At 39.7% G+C, this 23789-nt stretch overlaps 1 protein-coding gene across 1 annotated transcript in view; it reads left to right on the forward strand.

Moving 5' to 3' along the window:
* The window catches only part of PDE11A (phosphodiesterase 11A), a 482125-nt gene that overhangs the window by 307557 nt on the left and 150779 nt on the right, over positions 1-23789 (forward strand). The window contains exon 10 of the mRNA XM_058300593.2: positions 11010-11060. Within this exon, the coding sequence (XP_058156576.1) occupies positions 11010-11060 (51 nt within the window). The remainder of the gene's footprint in view (positions 1-11009; positions 11061-23789) is intronic.

Genomic DNA, 23789 nt, shown 5'->3' on the forward strand with positions numbered 1-23789 from the left:
CAGCTGGGCCTTGTTAGAACTGCTAATCCTCTGTCCATATCCCAGACCTGCCAAATCAGAACTCTGGGGTCAGGGTCCAGCCATCTTTGTAGCACGCTAAAGTGTGAAAACTATGGAGCAAATGAATGACTTAAGATGCACATGAGAACTTCTGAAGTCTAACAAGGTGGGGGCGGTTATCCACCTGTGGGCACCAGAATTCTTCTTAAGAAAATAATTCTCTTTGGAAATCCTGATAAGCCCTTTTGGAGTAGAAAAGGTGATGAGGGAATAAATATTGACTGCCCGCCACAATCAGAGGATGGGAAACCATTTTGTAAGAGAAATGGCAGCCTTTGTTATTTTACACTGAAAATGATATGTGACAGGAGAAACAGAACAATGGAAGGTTACAACAGGGAGGAACCAGAGAAAGGAAGTGAGGCAGAGACTGAATGAAGTGAATGGCTGGTGAAATGCCCCATTGGTGAAGGGCTCAAAGGTTTCTTGAGAACAATGAGGCCAACATTTCATTTAAAGTTATTTGTTTTGATATAACTCTCATTAGTCTTCTCAAAAAGGGAAGGAAGGAGGGAGAGCGAGATGGAGGGAGAGAGGAAGGAAGAAGGAAAAAGTCTTTTTGAATGTTTTGTGTGAGTGGATTTTTTTTTTTTTGGTAGAAATTAAGAAGGGGGTGAATTTCACATTTAGTCCAATAATTATGAAGGCCAAGCTGAGAATTCCTAGCAAGAAATATTTTGAAAAGGGCTTTGGATTTCCACAATATTTCATGGTTTTATGGTTTGAATGGCTTGAATCTTCCCTAGATTTTGAAAGACTAGAAGCTTCAGTTAATACCTGGGTTACAGAAATCTGTAAATGGCATACTTTGAAAGTTGATGGTGTTTTGTTTATTTATTCTTTCTTAACCAACTATCCCAATACTTATTGGCTTAAAACGACCGTTTCATTTTGCTTGTGATTTGCTCAGTCAGGAATTTCAGAAGTGCTAGTATGGGTGGCTTGTCTGTGACCCACAGGGTGCTGGCTGAACGGCTGGGCCTGGAAGAGCCACGTCAAGACACCTTCTTCACTCCCTGGCATGCCTGGTGCCGTGTGCTCCTTGGCTCCTCTCTCCTTCCACACCGAGTTTCATTCTTCAGGCCTCTCCGTGTGGCAGAAGCTTCTCACAGAGTAAATGGACCTTGTATGCGGTAGCTCAGGGCTCCAAGAGAGAACATTTCAAGAACCAAGAAGTAGAAGTTTCCAGTGTCTTTCGACCTGGACCCGGAGACTACCATAGGATCACTTCCACATATTAAATTAGTCAAGCAGTTGCAAGGCCCACCCTGACTCAAGTGGAAGGGACATAGAATCCACTTCTAAATGGGCGGAGGGTTACATAATTTGTGGCCTTCTTAATCTGCCACAGACAGTAAGTTGAATCTAGATGCAAAATTCCTGCTGAGTTTCAGGAAATTTAGTTAATACAAAATATGTTATCCTCTGGCAAGTATATAGATATTGATACCTACCAATTTATGGGCAAAGGGTATAAGGTAGTTTGAGCAGCTGCCAAATTAATGTCAGTGTTGTCATATACTAGCTAATGGGTAGAGCATTTGAAAAGCTTGCTTTCAAAAATTAGATTAAAATTTGGGGTGTGGTTATTATTATTAAAATGTTCAGTTGGGTAATGACATAGAATAATTGTCTTTGATTTGAGTGAACAAACAACTTGACTCCTTACCTTTAAATGCAAAGATGATGTGTGTATCAAGAGGTTTAACTTAAAGAGAAGTTTAATTTAAAAGGAGGTTTAATTTAAAAAGAGCCCAGCGAAGATTGACAGGTCTCACATTGACCTAAAAGTCTCATCTTCTTTATGGGAACATTGTTGTCAAGGTAGATTTAAGTCAGCCAAGCTCTTTGGAAAGCTCCTTTTACTCACATCCTTCTGAACACAATTCTATAGATGCTTTTGTTTTCTTTCTGTTTCCATATAAATTTTGAGTCTGACTTTTCAAAACTAAGACTCCTCTTTTAGTGAAATAGACCCCGTAAGAATTTGGCATTTTCTTTCAATTGCACTTTCTTGTACCCTCTACTAGCTTGCCCAGTTGGTAAGGTGGAAATCTTTAGGCCTATTATTGAGAAGGTAATTGTTTCTTCTATCACAGAGGTCAGAGTCTGGCTACAGAGTTAGTATGTTTATTGCTAGTACAAACAGTTCATAATATAAAATAAAATTGAAAATCAAAATTACATCTATGTTGTAGGTACATACCTAATCATTTAGATTTTGACATCCATAATTTCCTCAAAATTTATCTTTGCATCTTTTTCATGAGCAGACTCCTGGACTGAAAGAGTTTGATTCAGGTCATTTTCTGTATTAGAATGTTCTAGCAGCAGCAACTGCACAGCACACATGCCACTATTCTCTCCCAATGCCCATGAAAGACAAACTGATCAACCATGGCACGCCTTCCTTCTGAGCTCCTCTGTAAGCCCCAACAATCATTTTCAGCACAGTTCTTCATACAGTTACCAGCAATCACATAAAGTTGAGGCGCCAAATTAAATCTTTTGCCAAGGTGGGCCATAGACACCCAGAGTGTCAATCCCAACCACTTACATGTAGTGGGTACACAGTAAATGTCTGTTGCTATGAACTATATAGTGTTGCCCTTTTTCTTGCATATATTTAAAGAATACAGCTGATCCTTGAAGTCACTCACAATTGATTATTTTATGTTATTACCCCATATTCAGCAGTTGTCTTTTATTCTACTTTAAATTCAAAACTGTTGAGTCCTTCTTAGAATTTTTAAAATATGTTTTCTGATAGATATATTCTGAAGGTCGTTCTAACAGATCACATAGTGGACACAGTTCTCTGATGTACCCTTTTGAGCATTTCATTCCATTAAACAGCAGGCGGTTGCTAAACATCTGACAGCAGAAACTGATGATTTCTCCATTTCTGCACATTTGCTCCATTTCAGTGTCTTCAAAACCTGTCATCATCTTGTTAGAAATCCTGGAGTATAGTCCTTCGTGCCATTAGATGACACTTCTGTCAGGTCACTTCAAGTAAATTGGCTTTTTATTTCTTGTGGTTCGTCACCTTGCTTGGTTCGAGGCTTACTGCTGATTAAAGCTTTACTTTATTTCCTTGGAGCTCAGCATGATAAATTATTTGGGATTTTACTTCGAACCAACCTAACTTAAATCTGATAGCAATTTGGTTTCCAAGTGCTGCCTTGCCATCAGATGAGTAAATATTCATGCAGCCCTTTCCCACCCCAGACAGCCAGGCTGGGGTCCTCAGTAAGATCTGTGCACCTCTTCTCTAGTAAGTGGTTCTTTACATTTGTATTCCTCTCAGCCAGCTTCTGTAACGGGCCATTTCTATTTCAGGAGCAAATGCTGCCCAGATCCACAATAAATTAACATTCAAAACTATTGGTGTGAGAGATCTGCCCTTAACTACTCAGGGGCAATTCTGGGGATTGCAAGGCAAGCATTTGGCGCTGGTCTTGAACTGCTTGTAGCAGAGGGCAAGGCATAATACAGTAGTATTATGCCTTGCTCATAGCTCTGCTTATAGTTTTCTTTTAAAATACAGTTAATCGTCCTTTCCTGCTGGGGATACTCAATGCAAAAACATGACTTCTTTCCTCTGTTTTTCATGAGTCTGATAATTGCTTTATCTGGCTTTTTTTTTTTTTGCTAGGAGCAAGTTCAGTCCAAAAGTTAATTGAATGTGGTAGGGTTTTGCAATTAGTGATTTATTTTTTGAGACTAGAAAAGTTTCTAAAGTCAGAGCTCACCAGCAAAACTGAGTCTCTAGTTTTTACTTTACAATGTTTTTAAAATTAATACAGGCACACAAGATAAATCCGTGTGGGACAGAAATTTTATTTGGTAAAGTTTAATGTTTAATGTTTAATGTTAGTTCCTCAGGTGTTCTGTGGATCAACTGTTTATTTTTGTATATAAGTTTTATACAAATTCTATTTAGCTGTCAAAAAATTAACTAGTGCATAACCTAACAATGTTTCTCATAGAGGAAGATAGTACATATATAAGTTTTGCAAATACTTCTTTCTTCAAAACTTTTAGACTGCATCTAATTAAAGCTTTTTTACTGTAGCAAACATTTTATTACCCAAAATATATGCTGTAATTAAATCCTTAATAAGAAATACACAGATTAGGAAATTTAAAGAGCGGTAAAGTTAGTATAGTGGTGGAATCGTGGGAGAACCTTTAACTTACCAAGTGGGTTTGACAATAGTAGTCTAAAATAGCATGATTCTTTAATTTGTGAAGTTTTTTTCACAACTGTAGATACTTCCCTGCTTTTTTAATCATTAGCTGTGCCATATTGTATGTGTGTTTGTGTGTATAAACAGTCATGATTCTCTTTTGAAAATTGGCTATGCTAAAAATAATCAGGATTTACTTTTGTTATATTTTCTTTAATGACTTCCCATAGATTTGTCTCAGTTTGAGATTAATGAGGCTATGTGGCATTACTGAAAATATTCCAGATTCAAGGCATTGGTGGGATGTCAGATAAAATATTGTGAACAAAACGTCATTGGGAAATGTTGTGGGATGGGCATTTGGGGAGGAACTTAAGTACTTTAGTTGTGGTTTAGTATTTTCCAGATTTATTTCCAGCCTTCTTAATTTGGTGAGAGTAGAAGTAGGGTTGCCAGATAAAACACAAGACACCCAGTTAAATTTGAATTTCAGATAAACAAGTGATTATTTTAAGTATGTCCCAAATATTGCAAAAATATACTGTGCATCTGAAATTCAAATTTAAGCGTTTTGTTAATTTTTTATAATTTTTATTGTGGTAATATAAATATAACACAAACTTCCCCATTTTAACTGTTTTTAGGTGTACAACTCAACTGCAGTAATTACATTCACAATACTGTGCTACCATCACCACTACCAGTTACCAAACATTTTCATCATGCTTCTCAGAAATTCTGTACCCATTAAGCCTAATAATTCCCCATTCCCCACCCCACTCCAGCCAATCCTAATAACCTTTATTCTATTTTCTGTCTCTAAATTTGCTTATTTTAGGTATATCATATAAGTGGATTCATATGATAGTTGTCCTTTTGTGCCTGGCTTATTTACCAGCATAATGTTTTTAGCATTCTTCCATGTTGTAGGATGCATCAGAACTTCGTTGTTGTTTTTTTAGGTACTGGGGTCAGGGATTGAACCTGGAGCCTTGTAAGTGGGAAGCTGGTGCTCAGCTAACCCTGAATTGGGTTTTTTATTTGCTTATTATTTGCTTTTTGTTTTTTAGGAGGCACCAGAGATCAAATCCAGGACCTCTCATGTGGGAAGCAGGTGCTCACCTACTTGAGCCACATCTGCTCCCCAGAACTTTGTTCTTTTTTATGGCTGGATTATATTCCATTGTATGGCTATACCACATTTTTTGCCCATTCATCTGTTGATAGACACTTGAGTTGTTTCCACATTTTAGCTATTATGAATAATGCTGCTATGGGCATTGATGTACAAGCATATGTTCAAGTCCCTATTTTCAGTTATTTGGGGTATATACCTAGAAATGGAGTTGCTGGGTCATGTGGTAATTCTATGTTTAACTTTTTGAGGAATTGCCAAATTGTTTTCCACAACAACATTTTACATCCCTGCTAATAATGCACAAGGGTTCAATTTGGAAACACTTGTTATTTTTCATTTTTAAAAAATAATAGCCATTCTAGTAGATGTGAAGTAGTATTTTATTTTGGTTTTGATTTGCATTTCCCTAATGACTAATGATGTTGAGCATCTTTTCATGTGCTTATTGACCATTTGTCTATCTTTTTTGGAGAAATGTCTATTCAAATCTTTTTCCTATTTTTGAAAAATTGAGTTATAGCAGTATTTTATAAATTCTGGATATTAAACTCTTATTAGGTATAAAATTTGCAACTCTTTTATCCCATTTCATGTGTTGTCTTTTTACTCTCTTGAAAATAACCTTTCATGCACACAAAAGTCTTTAATTTTGATGGTGTCCAATTAATCTATTTTTTCTTTTGTTGTTTGTATGTCCTTTATATTTATGTGTTAAATCTGTCAACCCTACCTACACTGCTCAGTTTATGCTCATATCTAAGATATGTTATGATTTCATTGAGGAAAATATACCAATTCAGGATGTTAATAAGCAATAAAGCATACAAGAAATTTTTAAAGATAATTTTACTTTTATTCACTAACAAATGTTTACTGAGTGTCTACTAAGTATCAGTATGTAACCAAAACCAGATCTGATCCTTGTCTTACCGTCTAGTGGGGGAGGCAGGAAATGAACAAACAGGAAACTCTATATTGTGATAAGTGGTATGAAGGAGACAGCCTGTTAACTCAGAGAATAATGGTGGGCCATGTGGTTTCTCACAGTAATAGTCACCACTGAAGAAGTGACATTGGACCTAATTCCAGACAGATGAAAGTATCAACCTGGTGATGAAAGCAGGAAGGCAGGAAATAGTATGTGGAAAGGTTCTGAGGTAGAAAACAGCTTAGTATAAAGATTCAAGGAGGTAGGTGTGGCTGGAGAATGATAGCAGAGAGAAAGAGTGATTCATGAAGTGCAGTCCAGGATCAGATCACACAGATCTTTCAGGGTCTGTCAGGGATTTGGATTTTATTCTAAGTGCAATGAGAAACCACTGATTAATTTTCATCTGGGGATGGCATGATCTATTTTACACTTTTAAAAAATTGCTCTGGCTTATAATGCCTAAGAGATGGGAGGAGACTAGGGTTGAAATAGAGAGTTTATTGCAATAGCCCAGGTGGGAGACAATGGCAGAGTGGGCATCAGTAATGGTCATGAAGGTGGAAAGAGTCAAAATGGTAGAGTGGAGTAGAAATGAGATGTTTCACTGATGGAGTCAATATAAGGGCAAAGGGAGGAGAAATCAAGGACAGTTGCTTAGACTTAAACAACTGATTGGATGGGGTGCCATTTATGGGGCTGGGGAAAACAGAGAGAAACAGATCTGTGAGGTGTATTAGTTTCTCTATTACTGCTAAAACAAATTACCCAAAGCAGTAGCCTAAAATGACACAAATTCACTGCTTTGCAATTCTGGAGGTTAGAAATCCAAAATGGATGTTACTGGGCTAAAATCAAGATGTTGGCAGGGCTGCATTCCTTCTGGAGGCTCTAGAGACCATCCCTTTCCTTGCCTTTTCCAGCTTCTAGATACCACCTGCATTCTTTGGCTTGTGGCTCCTTCCTCCATCTTCAAAGTCAGTAATGGCAGTCAAGTCTTTCTCATATTGCATCACAATGACTCTTCTGCCTCCCTTGTACACTTATAAGAACCCTGTGATTACATTAAATCCACCAGATAATCCAGGGCAATCTCTCCTTCTCAAGGCCAGTTGATTAGCAACCTTAATTCCCCTTTGCCATGTAACATACATATTCACAGGTTCCAGGAATTAGGAGTAGACATCTTTGGGGAGCCATTATCCTGACTACCACTTGGAGGAATATCAGTTTGGAAGTTGACAGCACAGAGCTGGTATATAAATTTATGAGGATGTATAGCATCACTGAAGGAGACACTGAGCCCTAGCAAATGTCCACATTTAGCATTAAGCCAGAGCAACAGGATGGCGAAAAAAAAAGTGTGATGTCAAGGCCAAGAGAGAAGATGTTTCAAAAAGGAAGAAGTGATGACCAGAGTTCAATACTACTACAACAGGGGGACCAATGGATAGGGCAGCAAGAAATTGGTAACACTGACATAAGCTGTGTCAGTAAAGTGGTGGGGGTAGAACCCAAACTGAAGTGGGTGAGAAGTGAATGAGCTATAATCAGTGACCATAGATGTTGAAGAGAAATCCTGTGAGAACTTGACAGCAATTGTATATGCTTGTTAGAAATAGTGACGCATTTCAAAATCAGGCCAGGGACTTACTAGTGGGGCACAGATTTTCTCCCAGGGGTTGGACACAGAACACAGAACAATTTTGTCCATGCAATTTCCAGACTGGCCAGCAGATGGCACTAGTCAGCACACCTTTCTATGGAGGTATTTCCATCTTGGCTTTCCTGTGTTCCTTGAGTTTCCAGATCAGAGATTCAGAGCAGGCTCTGCTGGCTGAATTCACTGAAGAAAAGCACCCCAGCCCCTCCGTTTTCTCTTGAAACAGCAGACAGGGAGGAAGATGTCTGTTCCCCTCCCAGTTGGCTGCAATGAGCCAGGGGTTTTACCCAAGCTTAATATCTTGGGGGTAGGGTACCACCACAGGGGCTTGGTAACTCACATTTGTCATTTCAGCTTCTTTGTCTCTCTGTCCCTCACCCTCCTGGAAGTTGTGTAGCACTTTCCTGGTCTGCTGACACCCAAAGTAGGTCCCTCAGACAGCTTTTGGCTCTTTCTTCATTGTTTATGTAAGAGCATTCAGCTCTGCCTGTTAGTCCATCACCATCTTCCCACAGTCCTCCAGAAAGTTTTGTATTCATGTCCCAAAACTCTGTACAACTGTTTAACAAAATGATGTGTAGGCAAAGTTTTCATTTACACTCCAAATACAACTGGTTTAAATACATCAGAGTCATGTGTGGGCATTTTGGAAAGCGCGTAGAGTTAACAAGCAGGATGTGTATATCAGATGTTGCCTGTACTGAAAAAGGCTTTTTCTGCTGTCCAGCCCTTGACCTGAACGTGTCTCCAGTATGCCTTTGATATTTCATTCGTGTTTTTGTTTAGTATTGTATAATAAGTCTCCTCCCAAAGGTGAAAGGTATTGAAAAAAATTTGTAAGAAGAAGTAAAATGAGTGAGAAAGGTGTTTACAATGGAAGATATGTTACTGACCACAGAACAACGTTTTGTTAAGAACTCTATTATGATCAGAAAGTAACATTTAAAGCCATTTATAAGCTAACATCATATTTTGTTTCATACATACATATGAATATTACTGTATTTTAGTTGGGTTTTAGGAAGTTGTTGGTGTTTTCCATGTTATGTGGAAGTTCTTTGGGTGATGAGACACAAACACAGATAGGCCGCCAGCTGAGAATGCATGAGAGGGCAGTTTTGTTACAGCAAAGGCACCAGAGGGGCCTGGAGCTTATCTAATCCAGGCTCCTGCAGAAGACGGTCCAAGGAAGAGAAGGGAAGATGACCAGTAGGTCCCTGGTTCTTGCCTTTATTGTGAGCAGAGGGCAGGGGTGTGCTTTCCCCCGGATACTGGGGACTGGCAGTTTCAAACTATATAATGAAAAAGCAGAAGCGGCAAGGGCCGCTTGTAGAAATTGAGCACAGCTTGTTATCATCCAAGTCTTATGGAGATACAGGGCTTCCTAGTAAATTATGCAGCACAAAAACACACTGGGCAGGGAAGCAGATGTGTCTCAAGCAACTGGGCTCCTGCCTACCACATGGGAGGTCCCTGGTTCGGTTTCTGGTGCCTCCTGGAGAAGACAAGCAAGACAGTGAGCTGGTGCAACAGGCAGGTGCAGCAAGCTGACACAGCAAGAGACACAAGAAGGAAAAAGAAACATAATGAGAGACACAACAAAGCAGGAAGCAGAGGTTTCTGGTGCCTCCTAAAGAGGACAAGCAAGACAGCAAGCTGACATGATGGGCAGGCACGGCAAGCAGATGCAACAAGATGATGCAATAAGAGACATAAGAAGAAAAACACAATGAGAGATAAAACAAAGCAGGGAACAGAGGTGCCTCAAACGATTAGGTGCCTCCCTCCCATATCGAACATCCCGGGTTCGGCTCCTGGTGCCTCCTAAAGAAACAAGGAAGATGATGAGCAGACACAGCAAGTGCAAATAACAAGGGGGTGGGAGAAATGAAAAAATAAAATAAAAATCTTAAAAAAAAAAAAAAGGCAGTAGGCAGTTCAGAGAATCCAAGGACTCCTCTTAGCATCCAAACCAAATGGAGGTGCATGCTCTGCTATTTGCAGTTACACCCAGGGCTAGGCTAGATAGGTGTTCACGCAAAGGAGGAACTTACGACCAGACAAAAATGATGAGGCACCAAATCTAATTTCTTTTATGTCTTTACAGTTGGAGGTCTTATAATGCTTTGTAATTTTTTCCTGTTAAAAATAATGAAGCACAGTGGTTGAGCAACTGCTTTGCATGTATGAAGTCCCGGTTTAATCCCTGGTACCTCCTAAAAAAAAGGGAAAATAGGCTGCTGGTTCTTGTTCTGAGGTAGAACTTCTGATTTTCAAGAATAGATTACTAATGTTAAGGAGAAACCTGGATAGTATTATTATTATACCATTTTGCAAATGAGGCCCAAAGAGATTAAGTCGTTTATCCAAACACCCAAAGCCAGGAAGCTGCAGGACTCCAGCAGTCTGGCTCAGAGCCCCTGTTCTCAGTATAGGAGGCACTGCCTTCATTCTGGCCCCGTTTCTATCATGCAAACAGTATAGTACATTCCCTGGGTCAACATTTCTCAAAGTTCTAGGTCAATAGGTTAATAGGTTGGAATGTTACTAGATTAATACATTACATACAATACATTACATACATTACATTCAGTTGGAATTGGGAAATGCTGAGTTTAACAAAATACATTTTACTTGTCAGAGCAGTGTAATTCTCTAAGGTTAGAAGGTGAGGAATGAGTTAGCATTTCCCGCACTTATTTGTTTGAGAGTTGTATACATTAAGAGTAGGTTTGGCCGCCTATAATTATAGACATACATTATGTATATGTATTTGCACATGTGTGCATGCGTACATACGCATATATGCCTTATACGAATACTGGCTTAAACAAACAAGCGTTTATTTGTCCTAAGTAACAAGAAATCTGGGGCAGGCTGAGAAAGCGTGTCCTCTCGAGGTGTGCCCTTCCCATGGTGGAGGGAAAAGGGAGATGGCAAAGATTATTTTTAAAGCCAGGAGAATTTCAGAAAATGCAGTCCTATCTTATTATTGAAGTTTTTTTTTTTTCTTTTCTTCCAAATCAGGTGCTCTCATACCATGCCACATGTTCAAAAGCTGAAGTTGACAAGTTTAAGGTAAGGAATGAAATAGTTGCCCTACTATGCATAAAATTAAACTTCACATGGCCTTGTGCCCTTGTCTCTTACCTCTACGAACTGCCCACTAGGAATGGGGAAATAAAACTGGGAAAAGTTGTGTTTGGATCTTCCAGTTTTAGAGGAGAAGAGGGATGTGTGTACAAATGTGTAGCCCCTTCATGAGCATGTAAATGATTCAGTATTCATTTCTTCTTATTTGTTAAGTAATCAGGATATCAGAAAAGAACCTGTATAATACTGTGATGGTTTTAACGATGGTTTTACGTGTAACCTCTTGCTTGCTTAAAATCTTAGGGCCTAAGTCTTTATCTGAAAAATAAGTGTAGAGATTTACCAAGTACTTACTGTGTGCTAGGCATATAGTAGAACAATACAAGGCACTTTACCTGTATTAATTCATTTCATCCTCACAAACATATGAAGTATGTATTATTTCACAAATGAGTAACTAAAGTGAGGGGATGTTAAGTAGCCTGGCAAGGTCCAAACAATTGTTCGGGGAATAGCCAGGCAATCTGGCCCAGGCCTGCAGTTCTTAACCACCATGCTTTGCATCTGCTAGTTTGACCCCTTTCCAGCTCCATCAGATGAGGATGTGAATGCCGTAGATATTCCTTTTCACCCAGTCACCACCATTTCCTTGAAGACAGCTCGGAATTCTTGTTCCTCTCCCTGTATCCTAACCAGAAATTTTCAGCAAAATTTAAATGTGAGAGTTTGGTGAAACCTGATTTTCTCCCCTTTGAAAGTTTTGGTGTCTATCTTTTTAAGTTTTCATGAAGGTTCAGAGAATCATCAAGTAAGCTACCACAACCATAAGAAAGATAATATTTTGTATTGTAATATTAGTATGTAACAACACTTCATGATGGGTGATTTTCCAAGAGTCTTATTTGCATATAGATGCATTTGTCTTTCCAAGAAAAATGGTACAGAGATCTTTGGGCCTGGTAATGGAACTAGGTTATTAGAACTGAGTCACATTAACAAAGAAAAGAAAGGAAGGCTCCCAAACTTGGGGAGTAGGAGTGGAGGAATTCCTCAGAAAGGCAAGGAACAAAACATCTAAAGTGGGAATAGGATGAGCTGCTTGGGTTCCATCTAAGGTTATGATTATTATTGACTTGAAGAGATACTTAGGGAAAAGACCTTCAAAGGTAGCCCAGATCAGGAGGAGAAACATGTTATCAGCAAAAAGTGAAAGCTGACAGCAAAGGAAAGGGACAGAGCAACCTAAAACACAGAGATCAGGGCCCATTTGTTGTAGATGCAAACATCCTACTTACTGACTAGATTGTGAGCTCCATCAGGGCAGGACCTTTGTATGTTTTGTTCACTTCTCTATCTCTAGTACCTTTTATGGTGCTTGGAATATATTAACACCCAATAAATACATAGTTAATGAATTCATACTTAATGATGGCTGAAGGACTAAATAAATCCAAAGAGCATCAGTGTTTCAGAATTCAAAACAATTAGTCATCAAGAAACTGTTAAAACCTTGGTAATATATAATTATTTAATAAATATTTCCATCAATGTTACTTAAAGCTTTTTCACTTTAATAACATTACCTAGAAATCATATTTGTGGAAATACCTAGTTTCCACTAAAATGCTAATATATTTTCACTATTTTCACTATTATAATTGTCTTCATTGCTAAAAGAGAGAAGAGGTAGGCACAGAGAAAGATAACAAAGAGAAAGCACAGTGGACTAAATAAATTTACGAGAGCTATTTGATGACATATGTCCAGAGACCAAAATCCATAGCTGTCTGCTCACTGAAGGTTATTGCCCTACATTCAGGCATAATGCTTTGCTTAGAGTAAAGAAAACCCAGTTATGCTGGAATTGACCATGCTTTTCTATTGTTAGCTCACAAACACTACAAATATGAAGTATTTAAATTTGAGAACAAAGGGTTATTTTATCTTAAAATTATCAGGATTATTAGTTTATCTGATTTATTCCACACTTTATCCTGAAAGATATTAACTAGTATCCTATTACAATGTAATTGAGATATAGTAGATAATTATAACCTAATTGCTTTTTTCCTTGATATATAAAGTAAATAAAACATTATCGTAATTGGTAGCTGATGTCTGTTATAACTGCAGCAATAATAGTAAAATGTAGTGAGCTTAAAATAATCTTGCACATGGACAGCATTTACCAAAATTCCAAGCTAAAGTATATGCAATGGCAGTTTTCTTAACATTGTGGCTAAACAACAGGAAATAAATGCTTTGTTTTGACCAACTATATACAGACAATTCATGCTTGTGTTAAAGTATTTGTAACCTTTGCTTTCTGCAGTACTTTTTAACAGCAATAGTAAATAATGTGTGTAGTAATTCAAAGTCTGGAATCAGAGTTAACTATGAGATTTCATAATTAAGTGGATGAATGAGGCCCAGTGGATTATATTTCTGGGATCAGAAATTAAGCCAGAGCTAGGGAAGAAAATTTCAACATCAGCTAGTGCTAAAAAACATCTGAAGGTCAAATAGATATGACAGGCCCTGGTTTAAACCAGACCCACACCACTCTGTGATTCAGACACGTCTGCAAGACCAGAGAGAGGCTGAGATGCCTTCTGGGTGGAGATAATTTCCTAATGGAAGTTGAGGCCTCAGGCCTCGGTGGCTGATGACTCCAAGTACAGCATGGAGTTTGTCTCTTGGATTTGTCCCTTACCTCAGTCTCCCATGGACTCATGCTGTCAGATGAAAACATGAGAAGACATGAAGGGCATGGACTTCAGTGTGCTTTCAGTGCATAAAGTGTTCCCAAGAGCTCGAGGGTTCCAATACGACAACAGCACCCAACAAAAGGCAGCGATCTAAAGGAAGGTTGCATCCCTATGGGCCAGAGGCAAGGCCAGCAGAGAGTGAAAGAATTAATGTAGGCTGAGGGATACATTTTAAGGGCAAATAAAGCATATCCTGAGGACTCCCAGAAACAATTAGGAGAGATGGAGATCCTATACTATTGGATAGTATTATAAGTACCATTAATTACTCTTAATTCACTATGATTTGTATCCCTAGGTGGTGTGGCCTAAAGAAACATATTAACAGATTGCATATAAAATAAGCCTGAAGTCAATCTCTAATAATCATTAATGCTAGCCTGATACTACCTTGTCATTCCTCGTATCTGGTCTTCCTATTTCACACCCTTTCATGTTTTGGAATTTCTTTCCTGATTCAAGTCTATCATAGGGGTGGGGTGGTTTTTATTTTTGTTTTTGTTCTCCTTCTCCAGTTGGAAAAAATTTTCCTTGAGGAAGATGTGATAGGTGAATGGTGCTGCAGGGGGTGGTGGCGTGGGCTGGTGGATGAATTGTGGTTAGAGTATAAAAAAACTTCTGGAGTTGTCCCTTGACTGGCAAGCCAGAATAAATAGAAAAAACAACATGTAGTGCTCAATCAAAAAAGTCAGAAACTGAGCTTATTTTGTTGATTCCAATATGTCATTTATACCTCCAGCAACTATCCTTTTTTTAGGGTCACCTGTATATAAAAAGATCACACAACTTCCTGAAACTATTTTTAAGTCTGAATCTGATTATAAGGATAGTAATTTATCTCTTATGGGTTGGTTTCCCTGTGCATTGAATGAAGAAACCAGGATCTAAGTAATGGTTTTAATCCTCATTAACATTTACTGATCTTCCATTAACTTGAAATAAGAAAGGTGTGCATGGAAAATTTGTTCAGATTTTAGTGCCTGTTTATACCTCTTCTGCTCTGTGCTAACAGGAATAATGTAGAAAGACCATATTGACAATTAGATCTCTTTGAAAACGACTGGTTTAAAGGCCTTTAATAACCTGAAGATGCCAGCTGTGATAGCATAAGAAGAAGAGTTTAGGGCACGAATTATAGTTTTATTCACTTGCCTTGGATTCCAATCCAGTGGACAGACCAAACAGTTATCACTGTGTACTGCCAGTTTATCAATTAAAATCAACTCATGGACATTTTCATGTTATATCGCCACTTTCTATCATCCTCCCTTCAGTTCAGAACTGCATGGGTTACAGCTGCAATCAGAGATGAACTCGTTTACAGCACCATAACTGCCTCAGTAATTAAATGTCAGTAACTCATGTTGGGTGTTTGGGTTTGGACTACCTCTTGCATATGTCACGTTTTCAATGTTAATGCCTAGGCCACAAATTAATATGGTGGTAAAGTAAATAAAATGAAATACTTAGTATAGTTATTCCCTGTGGCCTTTACATTTCAAAAAAAGAACGACTACGTTAAAAATAGGATCTTATGGCTTTTTTGTGGTATGGATGGCAGGGGATAGACTGGTCAATGGTCTATGTGATTTAGTAGGTTTTTTTTAAAAAAACGTAATTTAAGTTTTAGGAGACAAGTTTGATCTGTGAAATGCTCGAATGTATGTGGTAAGAAGCTTCAGCTCACAGGCCCACCCTTACAGTTCTGCAGGTAAATGCGTCTTATGCCATGCACAAGGACCCAGGAGCAAGGAGTCAGGAGTCGGGGCAGCACCCCACTTGGCTGGCTGAGTGCATGAGACGCCTTTTAGTAACTAACCCATCAGAGGGAGCTCATTTTCCTAAGTCACCACATGTGCTAGTTACTGCCCTGTGCACTCTATTTCCAAACCCCTGGGAAAGTCCAATCCTTGCAGCAGCCTTCTGCCGAAGAAGAGTGCACTACAGAGAGAGGGAGAACACCATGGCAATCACCCAAACCAGGCAACACGGCGAATGCCCGAGGAGGAGAGGCGGAGCAGGGCCCAGGGAGGGCTGCTGGATGGCAGAGCCTAGAGAGCTCATGCTTCCTCCCCCAGTCTCCCCTCAGGACAGGGGCTCCTACCCAGCACCTCCCCTGCAGTACTGGAGAGGGAGCAAGAGCAAGTGAAGAAGCACATTTCTCCCCATAGTCTCAGCACGGGGAGCCATTTGAAATGCTAGCTTTGAAAATTCCAACAATAGCTTCTCCGTTCAGCTCCGCTTATTTCTGAGGTTTTTTTTTTTAAAGGATGACCTCACGATGGTGTAAAGGGAATTTGTGTATCATAGACATAACCTATTCTGTCTCCTCCCTTGTCCCCTCCTCTTGAATTTAGGGGATTGTTTTGACTCTAAACAGTATTTATGCCGAGTTCTTTTTATCGTCAGGGAGTTATTGAACCTTCACCAGGAAATTGGCTGCAGAGGAAACAGCTGAATCAGCAGCCTAAAGGGCATCTTCTGCTCATAAGGAACACAGAACACATCCATAAATATGTGGGGCACTTGGTGTTCAAATGTCTGCATGTTTATATGGGGTTTTCTTCATGAATTGTGTCTTAATCAAATGCCACATCCAAAAAAGGATGGCTGCACTTTATCACTCTTGAGTATTGAAAATGCTGGAGTGGGGGTTGGCGCGAGAGAAACTAAGTCTGGAAGTCCAGGCTGGTCTTTCATATGCTCAAATAAGTGGCTACAAATAGAGGGCTTTTCAAGGACCTGCCTGACCAAAATGCCTTCTGAGGTGACGCTGACCTCCCCTCAAATCGACCAAACAGTCAATATTCACCTCTTTCCATGTGAATACAAAGTAGGACACTGGCTCCAGAAGGCTGTTGTGAATGTCTACATTCCCTGGAAGAAAGAATGGACCTTGAAGGCTTCCTCCCACCTTCTTCCTTCCCTACGTTGTCACAGCTGAGCTCACTGCATTCGTTGTGTCACACCTGAAAGCCCAGGGAGTCTGAGCCTCAGAGAGTGAAATAAAAGGCAGCTTGTTTTTTATTCCAGAGGAAAGCAGAACTAGGAGGCAGAGCAGTGGCAAGTCCTCAAGGTCCAGGGAAGACAGACGCAGAGGGAGCTGGTGTGGCCCAGTGAGAGCTCCAGGCCCCAAACTGTGAAGGAAACATAAAGGCCAAAGGGGTCAGAGCCTGCAGCACGACAGAGCATCTGGGTCGCGTTACCATCTTCCTGACTGTCCTGTAACTGGAGGCATCTATAACCCCAGACGTGGAGCCAGGAGATGAAGAACTGGTAGCCCTGCACCTCAGCGATCCGCGCCTGGTTTAGCAGGCCTAGTGGTCGGCTTCCCCTCCTTTCTTCATTCAGTATAAACAGAAGATACAAACTCCTAACTGCTTGCCTTCCCCACCTTCACTCTGCACAGACTAGGTGTATTTTTACAGTCTTTTTGTCCTCACACCTGCCCTCCTCCCACATGCTGTTCCATCCGTTCTGACTTCAGAGCACCTCTCTACCTCAGCCCACCTCACCCATCCTTGGACCCACAATCCTAAGTGCTCTCCTGGCTGGTCTCCCTGCTTCCTTCTCTTGGCTTTTTTCCAAATTCAGCTGGTACACAGTTGCCGGGTTAACAGTACACAGTTGCCGGGTTAACAGTATGCTTTTAATGGTGCCAAATTCCATTTCACAAAGCTTTAGAATCTTCCAAAAACCTCTAGATTTCGAATTTTCAATTGGGCATTCAAAGTGCTGTAACTTCTAACCTCTGATGCATTTTTCAGGCCTGTTTTCCATGCTCCAACTTATCTACCTCTTAAAATAGATCTATTTGAGGTTTTCTGTCCATACCCTGCCCTTTCTTGTTTTCCCTCCCACTGGTCACCCTTCTCCCTGTCTCAGCATATTTAAGTCCTAACTCTCTGACCCTGCTCAACTGTTTCCTTCTCCATGAAGATTGTTCTAGCTGTCCTCCAGGCAAAAGTGATCTCATTTTCCATTCTTCTCAGGGTACCTATCAGTTTCTACCTTGTATTATAAATCTGTGTGTTCCTGGTTAAACTATTCGTCTTTTTAAGAGGAGAATCCTTGTCTTACTCAAAGATTCTCTTACACAACTTTGCAACACTCGTATCACCTAAAGCCCTGCCTTGCATGTGGGTGCTGGAGAAGTATCCACTAAGGAAGAATTAGTTGAAACACCTGCAATTTTTATGGCAAAGGAAGCTACAAAGCTGTGATCTGTGACCACGGAAGTGCCTACAAATTCTCAAAGCCTTATTTTAAGTTCTTGGTTGTTAGTTTCCTAGGTTTCCTATGTGGCCTAAACCATAAAAAAATAAAGGGATTCATTTTTCTGTTTGTTTAGAATAAGCACTATTTGGACCTTTTCTCTTTGGAGCACTCAGTAGTGACAATATGTCTCCTTCCCTGCTGTGGGCAAAAGCTTCTTGCCATCAGTACTTATTTGATTCAGTAATTTCGTCAATACTAAATAAGAGTCTTCCCTCATGTGTCTTACCACCATTCTGCAGATTAAATTTTTTTAATGCAACTTTTATTGAATCTCAAGGTGTGTTTCTTTTTTCTCTCCCCTTCCCACCCCCCCTCAGTTGTCTGCTCTCTCTGTCCCTTCGCTGTGTGTTCTTATGTGACCGCTTCTATCCTTATCAGCGGTACCAGGAATCTGTGTCTATTCTTGTTGCATCATCTTGTTGTGTCAGCTCTCCGTGTGTGCTGCCGCCACTCCTGGACAGGCTGCACTTTCTTTTGCACTGGGTACCTCTCCTTACGGGGCGCACTTCTTGGCGCACATCAGCATCAAGGTGCATTTCTAATCATTTTTTATTCATCTAGTCCTATATTCTGTCTCTTCTACCCGTTTTTGAAATCATGTGCTGGTTTGGTAGCTCTTCATGGTTTTTCCTAGCTGGGTAAAGAGCCATCCAAAACTTTAAAAACTGTATGACTCATGATTCTATTGGTCTCAGGGCACCATTTGAAAATATCTGACCTGAGGGTTTTCTGTGGTCTCCGTAGCCAGAGTTGCCCCTTTAAGCAGTCTTCATAAGACTAGGGAGAGCAAGTATATTAATAGACAAAATAGCCACGAGACCCCTTGGTTCGTTAAAGGTTTCTCATTTTCAGGTTTCCTCATCAGTAAAACAAAGTCACTTCCAGCTATACAATGCTATAATTTTATGAGCCTACAAAGTTTATCTGTAGGAGAGAAAGGGAAAATAAAACACAAAGCAACATAAATGCTGACAAATCATCTAGAGGTTCTTATGATTTCTGAATACCCAAAAGTTTGAATTTAAACTGTTTAAAAATTTGGATGTTTAGTAGAACACTTGGCTTAGCTTGATTTAATTATTATTTAATATTAGTTGGAAGTATTATAAGTGATTTGCAAAGCCCATCATTGATACATTATATTTAAAGGATGATATAACACAATAATACTTATAGGGAGATAATTATTTTTGCTAAGAGTCTTAATTTCATGAATATAAAACTATAAGCTATATAATACTGCTGGCCATAAATATTTAAATAATAAGTATCTAAATAGTAAGACTTAAGAATGCATGAAAAACTTTTTACACCTATTGTCTTACTTGAGCTTCACAATCACTTGGTGAGAGCAGACTTACCATGTCTCCATTTTACAAATGAGGCAACTGAGATTCAAAAGAACTAGCAAGAAAAATGGACCTATTGGTTTTGATTTTCCCTCTCCCAGTGTTTTTTTGTTTTGTTTTGTTGACCTTGAAGAGAGTGCTTCTCTTCAAATGGCTAATTAGGAAAACAGAAGCAATGTCATAGAATTTTATCCTTAAGTCATTGCCTTTTGAGTCAATTATTGTTCTTGGAAACTTCGTGGCATTTTGACAGTTTAGGGCCAGATAAGTGTGAATGGTGGTGATGCCTGAGAAAGACAAATTTTTGGCTGAACTTAATATAGTCATTTAAAAAGAGACTTTTCATGGATTAATATATAAAGCTCTTTTTTTAAGACAATTCCTTGTGTATTGTGGTTGTGCCCTCCTTGTGACTTCTTGCCCTGGGATTTCATACTGCTTGGAAACGTAAGGAAATTGGAAACAGCAAATAATGGGAGACATTGCATCATTCTTAGGAAGAGAGTAGATGATCCATTATTATGGCATCGCGCCTGTCTGCCTTAGACAGTTTGGTTGGCTATCTGGCTCTATAGAAATCTAAAGACATCTGGAAAACACAAAGGAAAAAGAGCTGTCCACTTTATTATCCTGTACTCTCTAGGCCTGCCAACTACCTTGTCAGAAGGATAACAAGGATATGAGATTGTGGACATCAGCTTAATGATAAAGCACTTGTCAGGAGATAAAGGCTTATGTTTAAGGCATGAGAACTTAGGAACTAGAAACTATTTGGAGGGGGGAATATGAATTGAAGGATGTGGGACTGGTTTCACATTCAGATTAATCTACATATCTGGAATATTCTGAATCTAATTTAAGACTCTCAAGATAAATTTTTAAGGAGTTTTAAAAGTTTTTGTTCTGAATTAACTCCTTTGTGTGCACATTTTTGTGTGGGTGGGTGTGTGTACACGAGGCACACGTATGTGCCCTTTAGCTTAAAGGAACAGTCAAGTGATTTGGATTTTCAACTCTGGCTTTAGAAAAAGATTTTGCAGCAATTCATTGTCTCCAAAGGGACAAGCAATGGAAAATCTGTACAAAAACAAGGTCTGAGATGAAACACTTTGGCCACTGGGTGCCATCCTTGCTCCACATAAGGATTTGCTGAGCCACATTTCTAGCAAAATGGTTAAAACCTGAAAGACAGTAATTTAAGAGTAATTTCAAGATATAATAATGTTTGTGTGTGTGCATGACCTGGAATATGTTAGTGACACCGGCAGTTTATTCATTTGTGCAGGCACGAGGCAGAAAGACTGGGCAATTCTCCGCTCTGGTTGAGCCTTATCAACAAAGGCCGGGTAAAACCACAGTGCTTGTATATCCCAAAGAGCCAGCTAGTGGGTGGCAGGGGAGCACTCAGGAGGGGCTGGGAAGAGTTGATGCTGTGGTGTGGTAGGTATCCAGAGGTCAGTGGGTCTGATACCCCATTAATTATATTTATTGTGTGTAATTGCAGCATGACAACCTGAACCCAGCGTCTGTGTGGCTGTGCTCTCTCCCTTCAAACGCATTCCTTTCATTACCAGAGCTGGTGGAGCTTTAAGCACTCCTTTTCTCTCCCTCCCAGGAATGCTGCACGTTGGTAGAATTGTTACTCTTTCTGGCACTTTTTGCTTCTCCAGCAGCAATTCTGGAACTTTACAAAGATGCCACTGTAGAGAAGCATCAGAATGTCCATGGTCAGTAACTGCTGCCTTTGGATTTAACACACATATACATATATACACATATGCATAAAACCCAGGAATTCATTATGAACAGGAATAGCCACATGGAATATTCTAAGGCTGTCATGTAATACGGGCTGGAAGTTTCCATCCAGGCCTAAAACATTTGTTTGAGACTAAAAGGAATTGGACTGTGAACAAGTAAGAATTTTAATAAAAATTTAATATGTTACAATCCCCTGTAACAGAAAACCCTAGAATCCTTTCTACAAGAACTCATGGTTGAAGAAACACAGGCTTAAAACAGGTTTTACATGATATTCCCGTAGTTGTCCTCAAAGATGTCCCTCAAGGTATCCCAGAGCAGCCCACAGGTATTTCTTTAGGCTCTTTGGTATTCAAATCCACACACCCTTGAAAGGAGAGAGCGTGGAAGGGATGGTGAGAACTTAGAAACAGGCTTCTTTCCAACCTACCAAGGGATAGGAGGCATAAATACTATTCTGCTGTTAAGCATCTACAGGTGGATCGACTTTAAACTACATTTCCTGGGTTTACCATAGGATTACACAATATGAATCACTATATGTTTTCAAATACTGCTGTTGTCTAAGAGTAATGCAAATAGCAGGAACCTTCCTGCTGTTTCATAGCTCTTATTTTACTGAATGCTAACAAGCCGCTGAAGGAGGCATGAGATGTTGTGCCCCATTTACATATCAGGTAGCTAAGGGAGAGGCCACACTGCTAATTTGGAGGCCTCAGTTCCTGCCGTTGAAGCTCTTGGCCTTTCCTATCCAGTATGCTCCCCACTCAGCGTGATGGTCATTTGGATAATGACAAACATTAAAAGCAGGAGTTCTTAACAAGGGGTCGTGAGCTGGACTTGAAATTCAAAAAAACATTATTCTTGTGGGGACATCTAGGTGCGGGTATGATATATTTATTAAATAATACACAGAATAGTACGGACTTAGGGGTCTGTGGTTTTCACCTGACTGGCAAAGGGGTCCATGGAACAAAAAAGGTTAAGAACCTCTGATTTAAAGGAACATATACCACGCACAAGGGCTGTCTTTATTGTCTTAATCTGTGTTAATTCCTTTAATCCTCACAGAACTCCCGCTATTATTATACTTACTTTACAGATGAGGAAACAGGCATAGAGAGAAATACTCAGTGTAAAAATTAAGATACTGAAATATGGGCAGGCATACTGAATTTGAAATATTCCCTTTCTAAAAGGCATGGAAACCTTTCGGTTTTAGGTTACTTTGGCTCATTTTACCTCTACCCTCATGGTCTGATTATGAGTGCTTCTGTAATCCTGGGTTAGTTCCTTGATGGATAAGTTCAGATTTCACCAGCCTCTGATAAGGGTGTTTATGTTTGTTTGCTTTGCTCTGTTTTTAAGGTTGTGTAGCTGTAAAGCAATTCAGCCCCAGCGTTTAAGCCAGGTGCACTTTCTCAGTCTGCAGCATTCTGGGATATCAACTTCAAAGGATAGGTTTGTGGGATCTAAAAACAATTTTTTTCCAAAGGGTAAATCCCAAACAATTCCTCTGCTGAGTGACCCCATTCTTCTCGCTACTAGGTCCATTTTCTTAACATATAGTAAAATTCATCTCAGGCCTTTCTGGATACAGAAGGGGATACATGAAAACTGGGCTTTGTGATGATTTCTGTGGAAACAGGTGGCTATCCTCACCACTGGAGTTAAGTTTGTCAAACAACTCTGTCAAACCAGTGCTGGATTTAAAGGAAAACACTTTGCACTCTTACCCTCACCACTAACAGAAAAGCCTCATGATTTAGGGGAAAGAAAGAAAAGGGTGGGAAATTTTCCGTGACTTTTTGTAGAAGTTGAGAGAGGTTCAATTATTTGCGTATAGAAAGGCCAGGACTCAGGAATGATTTTTGGGAAGGAAAAATGATTTATTTATGACTGCCCGGGCTTAGAGCTTCTCATTCCAAAATCTGAGCCCCAGACAAGAATTTTGAGTTCCTTTTATACAGAGAGGAAGGGCCAAATGGTTCTTTTGTCTCAGTGCTCAAGAGGCTTGAATTAGCATATATCCCTCATCCTAGGTAAGCTTTTAGCATGGACTTTATACATTTTAGATAAGCTTTTAGCACAGTTGGTCTGCATTTTCCCTGAATATGTAAAGTTTATAGAGTTTGCATTGCTAAACTTTCTCCAGGACTGGAGTCGTTGCCATGGTCACCAAGGGCAGGACTGCAGCCTCTCACTGTCCCACACCCACAGGTCAGGACACAGACAGTTTAGGTTATCTATGAAGAGACAACAGCCTACCACCCAGAGCCCACATCAGACTAAGTTGCTCTAATATGAAAACTGATGAAAACTAATCATAGGAATCACCTTCACTTTAAAACCATGGAGAACTGTATTCTTCTGCCTGAAATATCTTTCAAGCCCCCAGTGATCAACTTGAAAGCAGCTTCACTCTGATTCTCAGAGGAGTTGTGTGAAAGCAAGGCGGATTATTTCGATAACCCCCTTCAAACCAAGGGTCCATGTGTTCTATTGTTAAGAATGCCCATGTCTACACTGGGCTGTGACCAAGCTCCTGTCTCCACATG

This window comes from Dasypus novemcinctus, chromosome 7 (assembly GCF_030445035.2).
Source record: "Dasypus novemcinctus isolate mDasNov1 chromosome 7, mDasNov1.1.hap2, whole genome shotgun sequence".
NCBI lineage: Eukaryota > Metazoa > Chordata > Mammalia > Cingulata > Dasypodidae > Dasypus > Dasypus novemcinctus.